The following is a 22,843-nucleotide window of genomic DNA, read 5'->3' as shown; positions in this document are numbered from 1 at the left end:
GAACAAGGTTAGTCAAAGATCTCAACTACGGATACGGCACCCTTTCTTTTGCTTTTTTTTTCTTATTTTTTGCGCCCCATCCACAAAGAGATATTTAGAGAAATGCGCCGGAGAAGTTGGTGATGAGATCTACATCACATCCAGGAGAAACGATTTCAACGAATGAATAAAATGGTAAGTTGGGCTTCCACAGAGCTACTGCACGGTGTTTCCCCAACACCAAGCAAGATTGGCGGCTATGCGGACGGTCTATGAAGATGGTGTCCACCTAGGGTTGGCGTAAGATTGTTCTTTCTAGAGTGATCGATAGCTGTGGTGGTCAGGATGTCAGCGAAACTTCAGTTGTAGCCCTGTCGGGAGCTTCATTAGACTTCCGCAGATGCATCATGAGAAACCTTGACATCACCTTCAGAACAAGGTCCATGCACCAGGCAGGGAAGAACCGGTCACATACGCAAATGAAAAAGCCAACAATTGCTCTATCAAATCAGTTGTCGCAGCCAGCCAACAGTTCTCACACAGTTTAGGGTCATGCCGCAACCAGATACTGTTCCTTAATGGGCATCTGACGAATGTCACGCAGTAGTCTACCTAGATTTATCACTAGGCTTATCACAGTAATTCATTTATCATGTGTGCCTCAAGGCCCCAGTTGGTGGAGGGAGGGGTAAGGATATCTCCCAACGGCACAATCTGACCGGCCCCGATATCAAAATCGGTAGTCATCGCCAGTCATGTCTCCCACCCTGCGAGCTGTGTGCCTGGCACTATCTCGAGGGACGCCGCGGTAATTCATGATACATGGGCCACCTGCTCCAGTCAGGGGTGCCGCAATTCCTGGTCAGATACCTGTCACGACGTCAACAAACGACGCGCACCTATAGGGCTCCTCTAAGGCATATTGGAGAAAACCGGGGCCAAGGCTCGCAGACTAGAGGGAATAATCTGCAAGAACTGCACAGCCATCACAGGAACGCTGGCCTTGGTGCCTTGGGCTGACCAATACCTGCGGCAGAGGAGCTAAACGCAGTTGGTGATATCTGCCAGACATGAGTGAGGTCTTTCCCACCATCGGAGGCCTGAGGGGGATCGCACGATAGCACAACGCTCTCGGAACCCGGATGAAGTGAGACTATGCGGTTCCTGCCTTATGGCGGCCCCATTTTTATGGTCATGTTGGTGTGATAATGGCACAGGGTTTCCACTGCCGGCTAGTCTAGCGTTCGGCAGTGCAAGACAGCAAATCTCCGCCTATCGATTTCTCGTGTTCTTCATAACCACCTAAGCTGGAAAGCTCGGGGTCAACTCTAATTGATTGACAGTCGAACTCAGAACTATTGTACCGCAATGCGGCGCCATCCATTAGGGAGAAGATGAACATCCTATAGTCAACGGCAGTCACATTTGGCCCTCTCAGCCGCTGAGCATCCGCGCCACATAGTGGACGGTCGAGCGATACGGCGCGGAGACAGGGGGCGCTAAATCTGCGACAATCAGCACCTCAAACGGTGAGGCACGGCCTCAATTTAGCCGCCGTTGGCTTTTGCGCCAGAACATAGTGGATATTAAGAAGTTCTTTGGCTCCGAGTGTTTGGGGTTTATCTTGCGGCAACTGGAGGCTCGGAGCACGTGATGGTGTTGCGCTGCGTTTTGAGAGCCGCTTGTTCAGCTTGACTCTTACACTTCTTTTATTTTTCTTTTTTTGTTTTATGGCAGTTACTTTCCTTCCAGTTTTTGCTCAAAGATTCTTTCAAAAGTGGTTTTTATTCTTGCAGATTCAACGGGCGTTTGGCGAATGTTGTCACGGTCTACTCCCGGAATATCCCAGGTCTTGCAGCACATCGCAAACTACCTAGCTCCTACTAGGGACTCAGATCGAACCATCTACGGAGTACTACACGTACTGTACTGAATTACTCCGTATACCCACTGACATCATTTTGATTTAGTCAGCCAACAAAACATAACAAACACCCCCCAGCTTGGATTTCCCCAAATTTGGCTGAAACTACCCCTTGCTTAGGTAATCTAACTTATCCCTTACCGTTCGCATGTCTTCTAGAAAGCGTCAGGGAAAAGTGTCAATACAAGCATGCTGCCAAGCGGGCGAGACTCATTGGTTGGGTCATGTGCTCTGAATAGTCGCTTGATAAGGAATGTGGGAGGCAAACCCCAAAGAAGCATTCTATACACCGTCGACCCCTTCTGGGTATGCGGAGTGACCCCTCGGCCTATCGATCACCGATAGCAATCCAATAGTTCCGGCACGTTTCTTGGCTTCGCTTCCTGGTTGCTGATCACCCGAGGCTGATTTTTCGGGTCGTATCGGCCCAGATGCTTGTACAAGGGACAACACCTCAGCTTGCGCAACGAACGGCCAGCTTCGGCTTGGCAGGCCACTGGGGATTCCCCCGGATACTTGAGGGAGCTATGCACATATTGGCGACAACTCACCGGGTCTTACCTGAGCCAAGAGTCTTGAGGGAAGGGGGGATCTTCCAACAATGACGTTCTCTGCCCCGCCGAGACATGAAAGAATGTTCGAAACATGTGAATTACAGCGTGTCCCGGTCCACCTCGGGGAAGCAGATTGGGATGTTCAACCTCTCTAATCTGGGACTCTCCACTATCTCTGCAGGTGGGATGGACACAGATCGACGTCCCTCCCGGTATCATCCATGAACCTTGTCGACCCCTCTTCCCTTTTGAGTATCTTGGCTGTTTCCCTCTCATGTATAAATAGGTAGCCGCGTCCAACCGAGAAATCTCTTCAGATCAATCTCAATCCTCTTCCTCTTCTCTATCAGTTCAAAGCTCTTTCAGTATTTCAAAGACTTCAAAGCCATCTACACTTCCACTTTATCTCTTCTCAAAAGACAAACCAGATACCGATCTACCTTCTTCAAGATGTACACCTACACTCCTACCCACAAGTTCCTCGTTCTCTCTCCCATCCACTCTGGTCCCATGAATGACCAGGCTGAGAGCAAGGAGCCAACTCAAGTCCGTGAACGCTCCAGCAGCCAGTCTTCCACAGCCTCTGCCGGATCGCAGCTGAGGGGTGCCTTCTCCCCTCTCCCCGGTGGCTTCCTCTACCTGGGACACGAGCAAGACAGAAACTAAATTCTGACGCCACATAAGCTTGCGCACGCCATCCCACTTCACCAATCGCGCTGGACACGATACATCTGCAAGCGCCTCAGCCCAAATTCACCCTGCACCGGACGAAGGGAAGGAGCACTAGCGGTTTCATTTCTTTATTGTTTTCAAACATCAGTTTCTTTACGAGATGGTTCCTTATCTCTTTGAATGATTTTTCTGTTTCGGTGTTTACCTCTTCACCACATCAATGATACCACACTGCCAGGGAAAAAGGGGGTTGAAAGTGAAGAATGAAGTGAATGTTTGCCAAGGAGATGTTGATACTTGCCAAGCCCTGTGCAGTGAAATTCAAATTCAATAGGCTGTCCTGTGTTGTTCCACAGCCAAGCAATGATAGATTCAAGATCGACTTCGTCTATTAACCTGCCAAGATCCCTTGTTTGTATCACGTATACTTCATAAAATGTGAAGAGTAAAAAAAAAAAAAAAGGACGAAGCTCTCCCCCAGGGTCCTCGTTCTCCGTAACCCCAAGTAGGCAAAAGCCCGCCGTGGAGTAACTCGAAGTGGGAAAAATCACCAACGCTATCTCAAGCTTACTGTAGCTTACTGAATCTACCAATCAATCCGTCCCGATCATCAGATCCTCGACTTCCAGGAGACACGCACCACCTATTGATAATATCGGTAGGTTATTGCGATAACCTAAAATTCTAGATTGTCGCCTTTCCCGCGGAAACACTTACCCCGCCAAGTTAAAACACCCACACTCGTATCCTTTATGGGAAAAGAACAGAAAGAAAGGAAAGAGAGAAAAAAAAAAAAAAATCAAACAATCAAACAATCAAACCGGAAATTGCATCATCGTCATTATCACTGATAAGCCGAAGCCAACCTGGAGGTGGAGTGTGGGATCGACAACCTTCCAGACCTGGAGGGTTGTCGGTGTAACCCAACCTCCCTCCAAATAACTATGCAAGAATGCTTTATTCGTTATCTTTACTTTCTTGGCTGTTATGTGTACACCCTTATTGCATAAGCTGGGTGGCACATTATTTTCTACTGTGTGCATACGTACGTCTGTGGGCATGCTGTGCTCATCGCTTAACGCAGATCAGATGTATCATACTTAGGGTTCGTACTTGCATGTTTGCCAAGATGGGTGGAGAGGTCATGGGATTGGGGCTGAGTTGTACGGAGAATTGTATATACTGCAGGATAACATCATAGTTTGTTTTTCTTTTTTGTTTATTTGTTTTTACTTACCAGTACTTACTATGTTTTTCTCCTTGAGCTAAGACATTGGAAGATTAGTAAGATTTGGGGTACCGATGCTCGAGGGTTGTTTCGAATTAGACTCTGAACAGCTTCATAAAAGTCAATTATATACAGCAATATCTCATTTACCTTCCCCCGTAACTACTTCATACCAGTAGTTATTAAATCAGCTAGGAAACACTCACTATAGACTTGGTGCTTAGGAAAACTAATACATCTTACAGCTCCGCCCACCCAAGGTGATCTTTCTATGCCCGGGTTGGCGGGGACTGGACTATAATGAGAAGTACAAGGGTCGTTCTGAAACACTTATCTAGGCCATAAGCAAGTGGCTATGGAACGACTGTCGGAAAGCTATATTGAATAAGATATCGATATCTGCTTTGGAGCTTAGGTCCAGTAGCTTGTTATCCGCCCCAACTGTTGGTTTAGTATAACCCTCAAAGGTATTCCCTGCTCATCTTGACAGTTTATATATAGCAAGAGGAAATATCTGTTTTTTCTTCTGAAGGTAGCATGCACCAGTAGCTGACCACTGAGTACTAGTAGTGTGGGACCATAAATGAATATGTTAGTAAGATGTTGGATGTTCGCACACCTAGGTGCCAACGTTCAACGATATATACCCGGCGATTTTAACACTCTTAGTTGAATCGCATATACTGCCCTCCGATATCACCTAATCTGAGTGTGGCCCATAACTATGCCGATGAAGCTTTTTGACAGTGGACTATGTTTCTTTTTTTTGGTGAGCTTATATCACTTCGACTGAAAGCTATAGTACATCCCCATATTCTCGATGGCTCGATAAGCTCCTCAGATGGACACTGCACCTCCCCACCTAGTCATCAAACCATGCTGAGCCTCACTGAACAAGGACCCCACCCTGTTAATTAGATCAAAGCACGGACATGTTGTTCTTTGCTAATAAAATCAATCTGATAGATAATGGGTAGAAGACTCAGGATCACAAGAAGAGCCCCATAGATCGACCAACCTGCCTACCTAATATCTCTCCGCCTCTACCAAAAATATACTAATGACCACAACCCCATGTCACTACCTCAAATATAACTTACTCTTACACAAACAGCATATAAAATGAGCCTAACTTACACTATATAATAGAGAGATAATACACAAAGTACAACCCAAAGCCAACAACCAACGCTTAGATCTATAAATATCAGCAAATGGCCCGAAAACTCAAGATCCCTGTCAATCTGGAGATCCTCTTCGCCGAGATTCTTGGCTGACATCTTTCCCCAACGGCCTCGTCCAACAATGGAATTACAAATGAGCCTGAAAGAAGTCATGTGGTATCCATTGTGAAAGATTGTTATGCCCCAAAATTGGGTCCAATATTGGTTGTACATGTTGTTTCCCGTTGTTCTTGTGACTTACTTCCATTCGTTTGTATGGGGCCAAAGACATGCTCCGCCCCGTTCGCCTCGGCGCTTAGTGTTCACTATAGATGCCGTTGCGAAAACAGTTAACGGGAGAGTTATTACTCGAGGATCTATTCATAGATCTCCGAGACGGTGTTAGGCAGTGTAGGACTTTCAGATAGAGTTACGAAATCTTCCAATCAAGATGTTATTGCACTAAAAGTAAACATGCGGGGATTTGCCATAGTACAGAAGCAGATCAGCATAAGCCCCGGCTCCATGCATATGCTCAACCATGAAAGTAGTCACCGCTATCAAACAAAAATCGGTATATCTAAAGGGGGGATATGGGGAAGACGACCATGAGTCGCACGCGAGAGGTCTCCAATGGATAGTAAACATATTAAATTACCCTCAAATAGTCCTGCTCAGCTAAGATGTCCGCCGTGTCATATCAAAAACCCCTCTCTCAGGAGGACCGTGACTTGGTAACAGTGAAGACAAGAAGCAAAAAAAGCTGCTCAAAATAAAAAGAAAAATGGACGGGATCAATTTACAGTCAGGGCTATAATAACAGGGAAAGAAACAAAATTTGAACAAAGGAACTAAAAAATTTATTCTGACAAAGGAAAAATAAAATAAATAAAATAAAAGGCTAGACATGGATATGTATGCGGGAACAAAGGTTGCTGGTACAAGAGAGGACAAACCGATAGCTGCAACAGAAGGGGACGAAAGCTGCTGGGTATCATGGGGTATCCAAATAGCCTCTCTGTATTGTTGGGAATCTAAGAGCCTGGTCGACTCGAATCCTCCTTCCAAGTGAGATGTTCAATCGAGATGCGTGTGGAAGCTCTAAAGTCCTGTGTGGACGACACGGCGTCTGGGCAACGTGTGGTGGGATGTGTCAAAAGTTGTTGGACCCCTTCACAAAATTCGAGTCCCGTAATACAGGGGTGAAGCCAACAACAAGAATAGCCTGTTTGTCTTGATTGGTGTTGCATGGGAACACCAAGATGTCGACATGTTAACCTATGGGGTTGGTCGAAGAGAAATAAAGAAATAAACAAAGATGCTCTTAATCTACCTGTCATCGGCAGCCCTCGACTTCGCTCGTCGACGGAAGAAATCCATCACTTTTCTGGCCGCACCAGAGCTGCCGGAATGGTGTGATGAATCGCGCTCGTACTCATAGGCATCGGCAAATTTCCGATGATTTTTCTGTAGGACACTGGCCCCTCTTGTAGGTCGGGAAACTGACGTAGATTGCCGAGGCGCGCTGTCATATGGGCCATTGTATTCTTCGTAGTAATTTGGTGTCGAGTGGTTGGCGTATTGGTTCCGGTAATAGTGATCGTTGTCGTTCTGGTACACCTGCTCAGCCGAGTAGGACGTTGGTTGATACGTCGCAGATTGGGTTCCATGCAACACCGCAAACTGCTCATCAATACGGGCCTGGTAGTTGATGGGCTCATCTTGGACGAAGACCTCATCTGCCGGTGCCCCTTCTGGCATGACTCCTATTGCATCTTGTGTTCCGTGGCTGGTCGCACGTGCGCGGGGTCGTAGTTCCCCGGTTGATGGTTTTTGCTGAGCCCGATTATCCGTGGAGCGATCGACTTGTGACTCTTCATCGGGGGTCTGAGATCTGCTCGAAGAAAGACCCTTGAGAGAGAATGATGCCGGCAAGAGGGAGAATCTACGAGGCCGACTCTCACCACCTGTTTCGCTCGTCTTCCGGTTTGATCCATATTGCATGGACCGCCGTGAATCCATAGACATCCGGGGCATATCACCACCATACGGATCTTTCATACTTGTAGGAGGATAACGTTTGCCGCTTTTTTGACGAGCATTTGCCTGCCCACCACGTCCTCCAAAAATGGACCCAGACCGCCCGAACAATTTCTCGCCAATCCCTGAGACAGTATTTGATCTCTTGTGGCCTTTCGGGGGTTCTTGTCGGGGGGTTGTATTGAACTTTGCAGGAAGAGCCTGGGTGCTCGGACGACCAATCGACGCCGCAGCCGGTTGGGAAGGATCCTGAGGGATGGGGTTCGAGATGACATATTGCTTGCTCTTCGGTTGTGCCAGCCGACCATGCGCATTGGTTGCCGCTACAGTGGGAGCTACGGGCTGTCCGTAGGATCCTCGCGATGGCAAACGACCGGTATTGAATGAAGACATGGATGCACCAGTGGTAGGCCGCATGGAATGTGGTTGGGGCATTGTCCCCGCTCCCGTAAGTGCTGTCGAGTCCGAAGTTGAGCGAGGCAAATGCCCAGATTGCGGGCGCTGTGCCTTTGAGTCTCCAGCCTGTGCGCTTGGCGCCATAGGCGCGTCTTGCGGTACGCCACTGGTAGGTGAGACAGTCTCAGCATCTCGGCTATTTGACCTTGCTCCAGTGGGCACATGTTCAGCAGTTTCAGCAGCACTCGATGGGCCCGCCGTGGCTGATCCCATGCCCTCCCCTCTCGTAGTCTGAGACGAAGGAGCAACATATTCGACCTGGACGGTTCTCCGTTTCGTGTCCCGGGGAGTCTTAGAGCTTTCGGCAGGTTGTTCCTGTGAGATATTGCCAGCATGGTGAACAAGACCACCCAGAGAGGGGACTGTGCTTTGGTAGGTTTTGGGAGGCTCTCTAACCGACGCGCTGCGCCCGAGGGATGGGGCCTCTTTGGGTTGTTCTGATCGAGGCAACGAATTAGCAGGTAAACAGCGTACATGTCCCGAGAGCGTCGTACCATGAGAAACAGTCGTAGTAGCAATATCAGCAACCTTGGTTGTACTGCTAGTTATGTGTGACACAATGTGCGAGTACTCGTTAAGCCAGCTATGCCGTGCAACCTCGAACAAATCTGCTCGTTTCCGCGGATCTGGAACCAATATTCGTCTCAAGAGATCACGGGCATGTGGAGTCACGTACTCGGGGAACGTGAGAGGCGTCGTGACAATATACTTATAGAGGAGGTTGATATTATCACCGTCCGGATTGGCGGGGTCATCATCGAATGGCAGATAGCCAGCAAGCATTGCATACTAAGCCGGCAGACATATTAGCTTCTTCAGCGTGTAGGGAGGATTTAAACAAAGGAAAAACGCTATCGGCCCAGGTTCTTACCAAGATGACACCGCAGCTCCAAACGTCCACTTTGCGTCCGGTATACAGCGAATCGCTAACAACAAGCTCTGGTGCAGCGTAACAGGGACTCCCACAGCTAGTTTGCATCAAATCACCACGCCTTAAGCCCTTCGCATTGGGCTTGTCAAGTCGCATCCTCTTTACAAACTCCTTGTTCGTCAGATTATATTCGATCTCCTCTCCTAGCTCATCCAGCGGATCGAAGGTATTTGCGAAACCGAAGTCTGTGATGATGATGTTACGGTTTCGATCCAGCAGTAAGTTTTCAAGCTTTAGATCTCGATGGACAATGCCCTTCTTGTGGAGGTAGCCGACACCAGATACCAACTGCGCAAAGAGACGTCGAGCAGAATTGTCTTTGAGATACCGGTTATTCAAGATATGATCGAAAAGTTCGCCCCCGGACGCATATTCCATGATGATACCAATGTGCTTATCGGTCTCCACCATTTCATGTAACCGGACGATGTTGGGATGGGAAAGATCGCGCAAGATCGAGATTTCCCGATATATCTTAGGTAGCCGGCTGGGGTTCGATCCAAGAGACTCCCTCCGGATCAGCTTGATAGCCACTTGAATACTGCCATCCCTCTTCCACCCCAGCTTCACTTTCCCGAACTCACCCTCTCCAAGCGTTTGACCCAAAATGTACTGACCGAATGTTGTCTCCTTCCGCTTAATCGAATTCTCGTTGTAATCATGCCGACTCCGCAGCCCGCCGCGACCTCCATCATCCACGCCGTCACTACCCACCAAGCCCAGCCCAGGGGTTGGAGTACCATCAGTCGACGGAGATACTGATGTACCGGCTTGTCGGACCTGTTCTCGCTCGATGTCCACCGATGGGTCGCTCACTAAGACTTGATTGATCAATGTGCTCGACTCTTTGACCAAGGTCCCTTGGCCCGGGAACGCCTCCGCGGGGTTTCCCGAGCGCATGGGCGCAGAAGACGAAGCTGCCGGGCTTCGACTATTCACCTCTCCCGTTCCTCCAGACTGGTCTTCGGACGTTCTCGGGGCTGGTCTCCGGGACCGTGAGTCCTCTCTTCTCCTTTCGCGGTGGTCTGTGCTCCGCTCGTCACCTTTGCTCTTCCCGTGGCGCGATCCTGGGGCCCTCTCGCTTGAGCCGTGACTCCGCTGGGTTGAAGATGTCCTCGGTGGTGGAACAGGCGGTGCACCGAGAAGGTCCGGGTATACGGTGGATCGGTGGTTGTTCTGGGCGGGCGCAGGTGCCGCCGAGGTCAGGGCTGGGGATGCATGAGCGGTGTGTGGTAAAGACTGCGATTGGAGGTCGTTCATAGCCGAGAAACCTGTCGGGGCCAGGACAGAATATAGCTGCTGATAACTTAGCGCACTGTTCATGATACCTCCGAATGTGTGATTTAACGGTCACGGCTGCTGCATCGACCCTGGATGGGAATTCGAATAATGACGTGACGCATAACTGAAGTGTAAGGCTGATACAAAGCTCGGACGGGAATGTGAAGTAGCAATAGTGGTGGGGTGGGCTGTTGTGAAATGAGGAACCGTTTGCATAGCAGGCGACATACCTCGTTTAATCAAGGCGCCGCAGTGCCTGAGGGGGGGGGTGCTGCGTTACAGTCCGAGACAACTTCTCCGAGCGCGTACACAGAGTTTTGAGTGATCACTTCACTTTGATTGACCAATTGCGATCGGCGGTTGGAACTTGATATTTCTAAGCCCTCCAGAGGGTTGTGTGATTTTTTGTTTTCTTTCTTTCGTTTTCTTGTTTTTTTCTTTTTTTTCTAAGTAAAAAATCGTCTGCTAGATCTGAGTGCTAGCTGCTGGTCAGTTCGGTTGGGCACCTAAGCTATTGTTTTGAGTTAGTTCAACGATGGTCGGAGCAACCGATAAGGGGTGTTCAAGGGTGATGACTGACAACCGCCAGCGTAACAATTTCAAATGAAATCACAGGCAAGGGCAATCCGAGTAGTTCTTGGTATATCGAGGACGCCAGGTCAATGAGTCCACCAGTCAACAGAGGCAATGGAAGCACGCGCGTAAAGAGGACCGATCGCTTGATGGTCTTCCAACGTATTCCTTTCTCAAATTTTATAGAAATTCTCGTTTTTCTTACCCACAAAGCCAGACGAGTAGGGTATATCTGCGCTGCAGATTTGCCTCTCGTAATTCACCTCTCTCCACGACTATCTACTACCCAGTTGGGTAATACAATTTAAGGGTGGATTGCGGCTCGAAAGAATGTGAGAAACTCCGGAGACGAGACCGACAAACGCGGGCGGAGAAGCAGCCTCGGGAGACGCGATTTCAACCACCACGAGCCCACGTCTCGTTCCTACTAAGTCGAGATTGGCGCGAAAGTCTTCTTTCCACGGCGCTTCACCGGCTCAACACTGCTGGACGAATTGACAAGGCAGAGTGTAGGCTGCGACGAGAAGCATGATCGACTTGGAGGAAAAGAATTGAAGAAGAGGTAAGAGGGGTGGTCGCTAGTGGAGGTCGACCCTCTGTGATCCGGAGAGCGGACAGGGGGGCGGCGCGAGGGGAGATGAAGAGCTCGGCGGGAAGTGAACCAAACCCCAAAAAAAGAACGGGTCGCGGGAGAGGATGGACCTCGAAAGGGTGAAATAATTGACACCCAAGGGAGGAGTGACAAACCCAGAGAAAAAAATAATATTCGGAAAAGAAAAGAAGGGGACAACAAGAAAAAAAAGAAATTGAGAGGAAAAGGGAAACGAAGAAAGACGGAAAGGATGATGGTTGGGAGGGAAGGGAAAGAAAGAGTAAGCCCGTGAAAGAGAAAGAGTAAGAAGAGTATGTGTTGGAGCTCTGGATACCCTCTTTTCCTTTTTTCTTTTTTTCCTTTTTTCCTTTTTTCCTCTTTTTTTCTGGCCCTCCCGGATCAGTTACCAGTACTAGCTTAAGGTACCTACTAAAGGTAGCAGTAGTAGTACTGGTACCTGACTTACTTTACTTACAACTAGAAACTAGAACCAAAGTAGACTACGTTGCTTTGCTGGCCGGGGCAAAAAAAAAAAAAAAGAAAAAGCCGGTCAGTCACCCCCAGCGGGTCAATGGATCCAACAATTCACTAATGACTTATATTGATCATGATTATGACATGGTTTGAAAGTCCATATAATTATTTAAGTCATTCCAGTAATTGTGATAAACCGGAAGAGATAATTCTCAATCTCCGGGCCTTGGATATGGACCAGTATCTTTTAGAATGCCGTTCCTGGAATAGTTGAGTGGATAATGTAGGATAATCCACTTGCTGTGTCTCTGGTTCTCGAGAGTCAAGATTCCCGAAAGCAAACATGACCTGATCACCCATTATTCTCAAGGGCCTGAACGTGTTCTTGTCCCTTACCTTGATGGGCTGGGAATAATATAGGCGCTAATTTTAAGATATTAATAGCGATTAATATCCGGGGTGTCGTCAATCAACACTTGCTACGTCCTGAGGCATGAAGGCATCCGAATAACCGTTACCTATCAACAGGTCCAAGATGGGGAACTAATAGTAGGTACTGTATCCACCCTGCTGCATCCACAAGGTACGTGCGATTACAGGAATAATAGTATGTAGGTCTCGTACTTCACATACGGAATGGAGACACATATCACCTCCTCTGACAACGATGTTGTTTTCTTGTTTCTTTTAAAGAGAACCATGATTTAGATTCAGACCTTGTGTCTTCAAATTAGACCGACCAAGGGAAATGAGGGTTGCCAAGTCATCAGGGGTAAAGCGAACCACTGTTTCATCTCCCGGGACGGCAAGTTCACTAGAGCCTCTGGGGCGAGCCGATCGTCATCTTGAAGCGCCAGTGCGATGATTCCGCCGTTCTTGATTGGTCCTTGAGACGGGGATACCTGTTCGGCGCCCTCCGTACCCCTGCTACTTCTAACCCAGGGATTTATTATGATTAATTTGATGTTGATTTGCATATTTCTCAGCTGGCTTTTAGTCTCCTGCTATTTTATCTTACCCTAATGAATGACTTACAGCAAACGGTAAACCCAACCGACCAGTATCTATGACAACCGACCAGCCCCCTTACCCCCAACCTCCACTCCGTTCTCAACCATGGTAGGGGTGTCACTGACCCAGAGTTCATTCTGCCCACCAATTGTGCTTGGATAGATGGTTAACTAATCGGAATTTTTATGTTTTCGTGAGCTTAAATTCTATATCCCTTGGTTTATCGATCATATTTTCGATCTATCTTATCTTCATTCTTTACGTCCCGCATTCCAGAGCAGATCTTAATTGTCCCGGATTTAAGGTTCCCTGTCATAATTCAACATGATCTTTAGCTCGATGAGTGAAAATTGACACTAGTAGTGCAGTAATGCATAGGTGTATATGTACACAGTGGCAGTAGATTATAAGATATTCAGGGCTGGCCTCCTCCAGCAAGGACATCCCAGCATTAAGAGCAATTCATTCCAATAAAGGAGATAAATGGCGAGGCATATACACTCGGAAGAATTCGTCATCAACACTTCTCCGTGGAAACATTGTGTTGTACTTTTCCATTTTCAATCCGCCTTAATTTACTCCGGACAATCCAGGGCAATCTCAGATTAGCCGACCTTTTAACTTTCGCCTCCAGGATCGCCCTACGGGCAATGAACAAATGCCTATGGATCTGCGGTTCCTGGGCGCTCACACCAGACCCTCTTAGAAGTGGCGAGACCCATTATAAGAAAACGCAGCTCATAGACTGCTACTACAGTCATGTGCTACTAGTTTGGGAGTTTCACTCTCTATCGCACAAGCTAGATCTATCCCCAAAATTTACCACTGGATTGTTTTGTGATCATCTTTATATACAAGTACAGATCCCCTTTGAACCCACATGGAGTGACACAGGCATTACGCCTTATGCATATACATAGTTAAGCATATTCAATCGCTTTAAATATGTACGTCATACTTAGTCCTAATGCATCCAGTTTTCTACCAACTGGCGTTCTCCTTCTGTCTTTCGATCTCTTATTCTCCGTTGTCGTCAATGACATGTTACTCCCACTATCTGACTTACACCCTCTTCCGGGACATAAGTTAGTCTAACAAAGCAATCGCTTCTCGATTGGGTGCACTACCACAATTAGTCCACAGACAATATAACATACTAGCGGCTGTCTTACCGGAGTTTCAGCATCACAAGAATATTCGCTGACTTTGCTGAGTATGTGAAACCCTGCCTGGTACTTCGATCCTTCTACAATTTTGCATATTTTCCTCGGCCTTTCATCTGCCTTCGCTGGTACCGTCACTATGAGACAGTTCTTGTCTATAGTCAGTTATGCGATCTGCGATCATCTCGTGGTTTGGTTGACTAACACCTGGTAAAGGCGAGACCTCCTTCTGAGCTAGAGGACGTAGTCTTGGCCGCTGGGCGGGCGGCGGATTACCTTGCAACGTTGGAGGAGAAAGAAAGGATGAGGATAGATATGACGGTGGCTTTCATGTTTTGACACTTTTGATTATAGTGAGTTTGAAACATCCAGATGAACAACACGGCACCTACCTGGTAGAATAACAAAGCATCTGTTTATAGGTGGAGTATCTATGTCAGAGAACGAGTCCTTATATAATTATCTCTTGAAAGCCAATATCAGGGGTGGTTTTCTAAACATTGCAGTTCTTTGAGTGCCCATGCCCCCGGGACTTTAGAGTTCCCACCATAGCATAAAACAGCTAGTACAATACTTTCAGTATAGAATTGTTCTTAACGTGCTTACTGTAAAAGCTAAATAAATACAAAAATAACTATACGAGCCGTCTATCCTAAAGGTGGCAAGTTTATCAATTCTACTAATTGTGCACTCATTGCCAATGGAATATGTTCCAACTCAGATATTGGCTGAACATTTGGACCACTTAGCAGCAGCCCTACTGCGGAGAAGGTTTCTCTTACGTAGCTTGGTATGGGAGGTATCCACCCAGTGAGTAGAGAGGCGGCGATTCGGAGATAAGTATTTCTACGTACTCCGTACTTGACTATTGATAGGCGGGAGAGCGGGCCTTGATCAAAGGGAACCTACTCTCTACATGACAAGGCAGAACGAAGAAGATAGATTCATGAGACTTATTGTGTTCAATGCTTAGAACGTATAGTCCTTTTCGAATATCTAGTATGTATCTTGGACATAAGGTATCTTCCATAATATGTATGTACAGAAAGTTCAACTTTAAACATTAGGCTCGCTGTAACTGACATCAAGCTCCACATGATAACAAGGTCATGAGCCCATGACCACAGTATTTAGCTCCAATTCTTCAAAAACAAAAGGAAGAAAGGAAAACAATACAAAGTCAAGAAATATCCCCAAATCCCTGTATATCATGCATTATTTAATGCTTTCCCCCTGACATGCTTATTCCTCCGAGCGACGTTGTGTTCGGCGCACCATAGGCGGGCGGTGGTGTAGGGGTCGGAGATGGACGTCTTGCAACGGAACCACGTCCACCTGACCCTGAGGTGATATTGCTCCGGCCTCCTGCAGCCGGGGGAACATCACCGCCATCACCACTACCGACCAGAACTTGTTGTCCGTTGCGCATGCGCCCGACAACCATACCCTTAGCTACGGATTTGAGGACTGCCTTACGGCTGACCCCTGTGGCATCGATGTAGACTAGTCCCACATTTTTCACGCCCCCAGTCAAATCGCTCGCCACAGCGCCAGCCTCAGCTCCATACCGATGTCCGATCATCGTACTGGCAGCAGCAGAGCCATGGGTTAGTACGGTGCGGGCACTCTGCTCAATACCATCCGCCAGTGTCGAGAATGCGATCATTGATTTGTTTAGTATGCCCGGCTTGTAGTCGCCGTTCACTGCCTTGTCGCCCTTGCGCTTTGCGTCCGGGTTGCGACGGGTTAATGAAGCACCGAAGTTCTGTGCAACCTTACCGACCTGGCCGACAGTCTTGGCTGAGATGCCAGCGGCACCATGCGTGAGATTTCCAACCTTACGAACCCTTGAGTGAGTAGCCTCAGAGAACGTCATTGGCTTCGGGTTAGGTTTGGTCTTCTTAGTAAAGGTTTCCGCCCCACTGGTCATCAGATTGGCAACATATGAAGAACCAGTCACGATCAGACGAGAGGCAGTAGCAGAAGTTTGGACCAATGTTGAGTCCTTATACGCAGGGTGCCGGGCCATCTGCAAGTATTCCTCAGACACGTTGCTGACGCTGACTTTGTTACCTTCACCTTCTGTAGGAAGTTCTACCTCCACAGGCCCTATTGAAAAGTTAACCATGGGTAACGCCTACAGAAAACATTGCTGACTTACTCTTAGAGCCGGGCTTCACGCCAGGTTTCTCAACCACATCATACCCTTCCATTTCACCAACAACACTGCCATCTTCTTCATCAACGAGCACTATCCGTCCATGAGGGTCCTTCTGATCAGGGCTCGTAGACGAGACATAACCTGCACCTGGCGCAAAGTCTGCTGGGTTGTACGGAGCATGTTCTTTCGGTGGGGCTGCACGCTCCAGAAATGCGGTACATTGTGCTAGAATGGTCTCAAAAGTATCCACATCTTCCTGAGATACCTTATCAGGGCCGCTCCCAATAGCCGGAAATTGTATGCGAATGAACGCGCCTGCATCTGGACCCAAATCCCAGCGGGGGATCAAATAGCTGTTTGGCGGCTGGTGATAGATCTGTGTAGAGGCGGGAAGTGCCAGATCTAGCTCTGGAGGGAGATTAAGATGAAGATAGAAATCTTCTTCTGCTGGTGCATCGTGAGAGCTTTGAGGTGTAGAAGCACTTGTCGGAACCATTAGAAGGGAAAGGGTTTGAGGCCCCGATGGAGTGAGCTCGGTTTCTTCGCCATTCTGGATATGGAAAGCAGTTATGTTGTTGACGCTGTAGAGAAGGCGAGGGTCATGAGTGGTACCCGACATGATATCGATAGAGCCTGAGATAAAAGTTGTACCCCTGTTTATTACCAAAAGCGGGGGACTGTTGATATTGCGGGGAAAGTGATAACAGTCGCTGAGTGTAAAGGAGACGGGATGCTCTGGTGTACCTGTTTTTAAATAAGAAATCACTGATATTAATGTAGCAGTAAAAGAGATAATCAAAAGGAATTCAATCTCCCAAGGACAGAGGCAGTAATATATCTCTGTCAAGAGAAGTCTTGGTCTTTCTGGAGGGGGCGCGTCGTCATAGCCAATGACGTTGTGAAAGTGACACTGTACTCTTGATTAGATAAGCATTGGGTCACCCCTTTACCCCTTTTGGGTCCCAACATTGCTGCGCCACAGGGTCATGAAGAATGCACCGCCACAGATTCGAACGTCTTTTGTCATGAGTGGCTTGAACCAAATGGAAACAAACTTCACCCAGCAATTTGCATGTGATTATTTCGTCTGTTGGGACATTCCTGAATATTCTGTCTTTGTTGTTCGCTGGATGTGCCTCTTGCTGGTCGGGAATCCTTCCGCAAACCAAAGACGTGATCTTTCCCAACAGTACCGCGTAACTACTAGGCAGTGCTATTTCAGTCACAAGCTCCAGTGTTTTTAGTATTATTGGCGCTTAAACCTCAGCTCTTAAGACATAGATATCTTGGCATCAAATGGCGTCTTTTCAGATTCTGTCTGACCTCCACCTCGAAGCCCCTGAGGCGTAAGATTTGTTTGACATCGCTCCCCAAGCGCCCTACCTGGCGATTCTGGGAGATATCGGCAATATCAAAGACAATGGGTTATTTATCTTTCTTGAAGCTCAGCTCCAAAAGTTCCAGATCGTCTTTTTCCTCTTAGGGAACCACGAGCCTTACCATTCTAATTGGGCGACTGCGAGGAAAAAAAAAATGCAAAGGTTTTCTACCACCATTAACCAGAAACGAACGCACGAGGGTCAGTAGCTGGGGAAGTTCGTGTTCATGGATCAGGCACGCTACGATATCTCCCCTCATATTACCGTTCTGGGCTGCATACTATATTCGAGGGTCCCCAAGAGCCAAGAAACTCATGTTAGCTTTGGCCTTAATGATTTTTATCACAGCGAGGATTGGACTGTTGAAGCCCATTGCACCGTCCATGAGGCTGACCGAACATGGCTTAACGATCAGGTTTCTCATATTGTGAGGTCGGAACCCCGTCGCAAGATAGTGATATTCAGCCATCATAGTCCAACCCTTGCGGCAGCGGCTGTTGACCCCGTACATGCCAACAGCCCTATCTCTTCCGGATTTGCAACAGATATCGCGTAAGAACCATGTTGGAAGAATACTCAAGTGTGTCTCTGGGCATTTGGACATACGCACTACAATTGCGATTTTATAGATGACAAGACTGGGAAACGACTTGTGGCGAATCAGAGGGGGTACTACTTCGCTCAGTCGAAAGCATTTGATCCGGAGAAAGTGGTCAGTATTGAACAATGGAGTAGACCATGCCACTAAAGTACGTAGATCATCTGAAAGTTATCTTCATTCCGTAGTAAAGCGAATTTGATACTGAAGAGGAAATCCTGGTCCCGCGGGCCGTTGAAGGCAAGGCCGCGGACAACCCATGGGGAAGCAAGCTTACATGCTGGGGGCAGCCGCGGTTAACCGAGGTTCATCAGCAGCGCCCTCGTGATTTCGCTCCAACACCCTCTTCTTCCCCAGCTCACCTCTGTTCTCTTTTCTCTTCCCCCTCTTTTCTGTGTACTCAAGCATTTGATTCCGTGCCTTTAGCTAGTTTTAACTTACCTATTTCGGTTCCCTGCGATGGCGTCCATCACCCGCGCGTTGCGGCCTCTGTGCCGGACTACTCCCTCGTTCCGCATGGCCGCAAGACGGCCATTGCCTTCTCATTTAGCTCGGAGGTGTGTTTCTCTAGTGGCTCGCTCACTACTGCTTTGTCCAATGACATAGACTCTCAAAATGCATATGCATGTACTTATCACTAACTACCGTTGAATGAACAGTACCCATGCGTTCTCTACCACATCCCGCCGGCGGGATGTCGACTTGTCCACTCTGACACCGACCCCGATCACCCTTCTTTCCGAAACAGAGTCAATGATGGCCGACACAGTGTCAAAGTTCGCTCAGGAGCAGATTGGACCTAAGGTCCGAGATATGGATGAGGCGGAAGCCATGGACCCCGCCATTGTCGAGCAGCTGTTCGAGCAAGGGTTGATGAGTATTGAGGTTCCCGAGGAATACGGTGGAGCCGGCATGAACTTCACATCTGCCATCGTGGCGATTGAGGAATTGGCGAGAATTGACCCTAGTGTCAGTGTCATGGTCGACGTCCATAACACACTCGTGAACACGGCTATTATGAAATACGGTGATGCCCAGGCGAGACGGACGTGGTTGCCCAAGTTGGCTACCGGCACTGTGGGCTCATTCTGTCTGTCTGAGCCTGCGTCTGGATCGGATGCATTCGCTCTGCAAACCAAGGCCGAGAAGCTTTCCGATGGATATAAGTTGAATGGTTCGAAGATGTGGATTACCAACGCCATGGAGTCTGGTGTATTCATCGTCTTCGCTAACCTTGACCCCAGCCAAGGGTACAAGGGTATCACTGCCTTTATTGTCGAGAAGGACACGCCCGGGTTCTCTATTGCCAAGAAGGAGAAGAAGCTGGGAATCCGCGCCAGCAGCACCTGCGTTCTCAACTTCGACGACGTGGTGATTCCCAAGAGCAACCTCCTGGGTGAAGAAGGACAGGGCTACAAGTATGCCATCAGCGTTCTTAACGAGGGTCGCATTGGTATTGCTGCCCAGATGACTGGTTTGGCACTGGGTGCTTGGGAAAACGCTGCTCGGTAAGGACAGCCCTGACGTACTTTATCTACATCATGCCGAGGAATCTTTACTAACTCTCGATGACAGCTATGTCTGGAATGATCGCCGTCAGTTTGGTCAGCTCATTGGAACCTTCCAAGGCATGCAGCATCAGTTGGCTCAGGCCTACACCGAAATTGCTGCAGCACGTGCTCTGGTCTATAACGCCGCACGGAAGAAGGAAGCAGGTCAAGATTTCGTCCAGGACGCCGCGATGGCCAAGCTCTATGCCTCACAGGTTGCAGGTCGCGTATCTGGCTCTGCAGTAGAATGGATGGGCGGAATGGGCTTCGTGCGCGAGGGTATCGCAGAGAAGATGTTCCGTGATAGCAAGATCGGCGCTATCTACGAAGGAACCAGCAATATTCAGCTGCAGACCATCGCGAAACTTCTGCAGAAGCAGTATACTAACTAAACCTAACTAAATGCGAACCCTTGTTATTCTGTTGGTGTTGCTAGATACCTGGCGTACATCTTTGAGGGATGTAGTCACTTGATGACCGCAAGATCCATGATACACTCCGGCTTATATTAGAGTTATGAAAAATTTGTATGATAAACTAGCATTTGGTTTACTTTTTCTCTGTTTTCTTTTAAAAAGGAAAAAAAAAAAAAAAAAAAAAAACCCCTGTTAAGCATTTTATTTATGAACAGACTTTTGCCGTAGATTGGTGTGATAGGTTTTATCTGATAAGTCGAATCCCCCTTCGATAAGGCTGGGCATACTAGTTTGTCCCTTACATTACAGTTGGCCTTAGGTGGGGTGGAAGGCGTCAGCACCGGAACATATGCCGAAGGAATATACTGCATAATTCATTTCCTTGTTGCAGAGCTCATGCTGTGTTCGAACAAATCTCTGAGGAAACCTAGTACGTATTCGCGGTATCGCGAATTCCCGAGAAACCTTCACTGGAACACAGAACATATTCATTTCAAGATTTCGTAACGTATATGGTTTGGCAATTATCATCATTAATCATTTCCGTCAGGCGGGCGACTGATCGGTTTCTAGGTATTATACTCCAGGCTATCACAATTATGATAAGAAAAGGTAGCCCGCTATAGCTTGTGTTGCTGAGTCTGGATGACACAGCGATAGTGAGCAAGGTGCCATTCAAAGACCTTGCATTTGAACCGATGGAAGTATTAGTTACCATGGCAAGGGGCGGTTAAAACCGGGGCACGCATTTGATACCCCGTGGACACGGTATGGAAGGTCGATTGCTTGGGTCGTGCGTGAACCATACGATAATATCATCGCGTATTGGGTATCAGTGCCCAACTTGTTCATAGGTATTTAGGCCACAATTACACAATTAAGATATACCTCCTTGAACGACCACTTGCCAACAGTATCACTGTCGACGAGCCCAATCATAGCTGTAATCGTTTCTTTGGGGATGTTCCGGTACTTGTTGATATTGTTGGGCGGCGTGAATGACGGGGTACCCACGAAGTTCCCTTTCTGACGGGATAGTTGGCACGGACATTGAGCGTTGACTCGTCGCACATTGCACGACGTGTTGAGGGTTGTGTGAATGCTCCCCTCGGCGCACTTGGTTGGGACCACTTCCTGCGTATAAGTGTGAATATGAGTGGAGACCGGGCTCAGGAGGATGGCCGCTAGGGGGATTGAAGCTAGCTTGGGGTGCTGCAACAGTCATCGGGTTCGACGTTTGTAACTGTCCTTCGAACATAAAAGGTTCTACCCTGTTCGAGTAATCTGCGTCCGACGATTCACAGATAGATGGTGACCCTGTGGAACCGTACTGTTGCCAGTCAGGCGCAACGGAGACCTGGCTAGAGGTTGAAAGAGCCGATGGGGTCCTGGAAACTGGGTTTACACTCAAGGGCTCTGTGAATTGAGAAGGAAGCACTGGTCCGGAAGGAGTATTGTATGAGCCCTCGGCTGCTCCAAACAGTCAGTCATGGTCGCATTGCAACCGCACCACACGACAAGCAGCAAGGACGATGACACACACCTGGGCCTGAATAGGCTTGTCCGCTTCTTGCCAGAGATAGCTGTTGTTTTAAAGCCCTGATCTCGTTTTCTAAAGCAGTGTTTCTTCGGACGACATGATCATATTGTTCCCCTTTCGATTTTAACTCCGCTACTTGGTGCTCCAGACGTTCGATGTGCTCCTTTGTCCGCTGACGAATAGTCCTTTGGGCCTCCCGATCGTTGGCGCGCTTTCTTTCGAGTTGTTCAGCTGAGAGAGACGTCACCTTTCGCGTCCCAGCACGGGACTCTCGTTTCTTAGGCTGGGGGTCTGGAATGGAAGCCATCATGTGCTTGCTATAGTAACCGAGTGAGTGTCCGAGGGAGGGGGGCAGTGCGTCCTTGGGGATGACAAGCATAAACATCGGAGAGATGAATGTGATACATCCCAGTTTCTGGGGCGGGCTACAGGGATCGTATCATCCAGGACCTCAGGATGCGACTATGGTTGTGCCATGTGCGTGGATCGCACTAAAATATGGTGTGCATGCCCAAGCGAACGAGGGAGGAACCACTTGATAGAAAGCGGGTGGATAGAGAAGAGGTTGTATGTACCCTTCGTTTTGTGACGGCCACGAAAAAGGCTCGTTCTTGCGGGAAGGTGAGCCCGCAAAGCCTCATCTGGCCGGGTACTTTTGGAACTAGGCACATTCTGGGCCTAAAATACCTAATAGCTTGGGTCTCCAGATTGTCGCTAAGAGTAAGGGTCGATTCCCAAGCAGATGAGCTCCCAACAATAAAACCCCCCTGTTCAACAACGGTCCCTCTGCCGTGAAAAACGCCAATGGGCGTGCGCAGAGGACAGAAAACCCTGTGAGAGGGGGCGTCGATTACGACGGGCGTAGCGGATTTCCTCCAACAAGTTATTACTATGGGTCTGGCGCGATGCTATGTGCATTTTCCGGCCCTCCCGACCTACAAGTTCTGTTCTAATTTGCAATTAGCAATACCCCGGCACCCTTACCTACTACCCTAGCTAATAGTTGGGGGTTGCTTGACGCTGGAGTCTTTCTGATAGGCCGGAACCAGTCATGCATAGTGATACTGCGCCGCGCTACCCATGTATCGAATTGGGCTCGCTGGCACTGCTTCTAGAGAGAACTTCGGTCTTCTTGAAATTTTATCGAGCCGATAGCCG

The 22,843-nt window shown here is 48.3% G+C and overlaps 6 protein-coding genes across 6 annotated transcripts; 2 read left to right on the top strand and 4 right to left on the bottom strand.

Moving 5' to 3' along the window:
- Positions 1-2,907: 2,907 nt before the first annotated feature.
- Positions 2,908-3,123, top strand: F9C07_1265 (uncharacterized protein; the record flags this gene model as incomplete). Its single annotated transcript, XM_071507871.1, has 1 exon — positions 2,908-3,123. The coding sequence occupies one exon, from the start codon at positions 2,908-2,910 to the stop codon at positions 3,121-3,123; it is 216 nt and encodes a 71-aa protein (XP_071365812.1).
- Positions 3,124-6,849: 3,726 nt separating this feature from the next.
- F9C07_1264 (putative serine/threonine protein kinase) lies at positions 6,850-10,270 on the bottom strand (the record flags this gene model as incomplete). The annotated part of the gene is made up of 2 exons (XM_071507870.1): positions 6,850-8,805; positions 8,888-10,270. 2 exons carry the CDS (start codon positions 10,268-10,270, stop codon positions 6,850-6,852), a joined length of 3,339 nt encoding a protein of 1,112 aa, XP_071365811.1.
- A 4,990-nt stretch (positions 10,271-15,260) lies between these two features.
- F9C07_1263 (senescence-associated protein-domain-containing protein) lies at positions 15,261-16,821 on the bottom strand (the record flags this gene model as incomplete). Its single annotated transcript, XM_041288298.1, has 2 exons — positions 15,261-16,150; positions 16,203-16,821. The coding sequence occupies 2 exons, from the start codon at positions 16,819-16,821 to the stop codon at positions 15,261-15,263; spliced, it is 1,509 nt and encodes a 502-aa protein (XP_041140714.1).
- Positions 16,822-17,861: 1,040 nt separating this feature from the next.
- Positions 17,862-18,587, bottom strand: F9C07_1262 (uncharacterized protein; the record flags this gene model as incomplete). The annotated part of the gene is made up of 2 exons (XM_071507865.1): positions 17,862-18,108; positions 18,457-18,587. 2 exons carry the CDS (start codon positions 18,585-18,587, stop codon positions 17,862-17,864), a joined length of 378 nt encoding a protein of 125 aa, XP_071365810.1.
- Positions 18,588-18,638: 51 nt separating this feature from the next.
- F9C07_1261 (putative acyl-CoA dehydrogenase) lies at positions 18,639-20,121 on the top strand (the record flags this gene model as incomplete). The annotated part of the gene is made up of 3 exons (XM_071507863.1): positions 18,639-18,736; positions 18,839-19,687; positions 19,755-20,121. 3 exons carry the CDS (start codon positions 18,639-18,641, stop codon positions 20,119-20,121), a joined length of 1,314 nt encoding a protein of 437 aa, XP_071365809.1.
- Positions 20,122-20,788: 667 nt separating this feature from the next.
- F9C07_1087183 (uncharacterized protein) lies at positions 20,789-22,433 on the bottom strand. Its single transcript, XM_041288299.2, has 2 exons — positions 21,689-22,433; positions 20,789-21,615 (listed from the first exon to the last, which is right to left on the bottom strand). The coding sequence occupies exons 1-2, from the start codon at positions 22,068-22,070 to the stop codon at positions 21,062-21,064; spliced, it is 936 nt and encodes a 311-aa protein (XP_041140716.1). The 5' UTR covers positions 22,071-22,433; the 3' UTR covers positions 20,789-21,061.
- Positions 22,434-22,843: the final 410 nt, after the last annotated feature.

The sequence above is a fragment of the Aspergillus flavus genome, chromosome 1 (genome assembly GCF_009017415.1).
Source record: "Aspergillus flavus chromosome 1, complete sequence".
NCBI lineage: Eukaryota > Fungi > Ascomycota > Eurotiomycetes > Eurotiales > Aspergillaceae > Aspergillus > Aspergillus flavus.
This window is presented reverse-complemented; position numbering and strand designations above follow the sequence as displayed.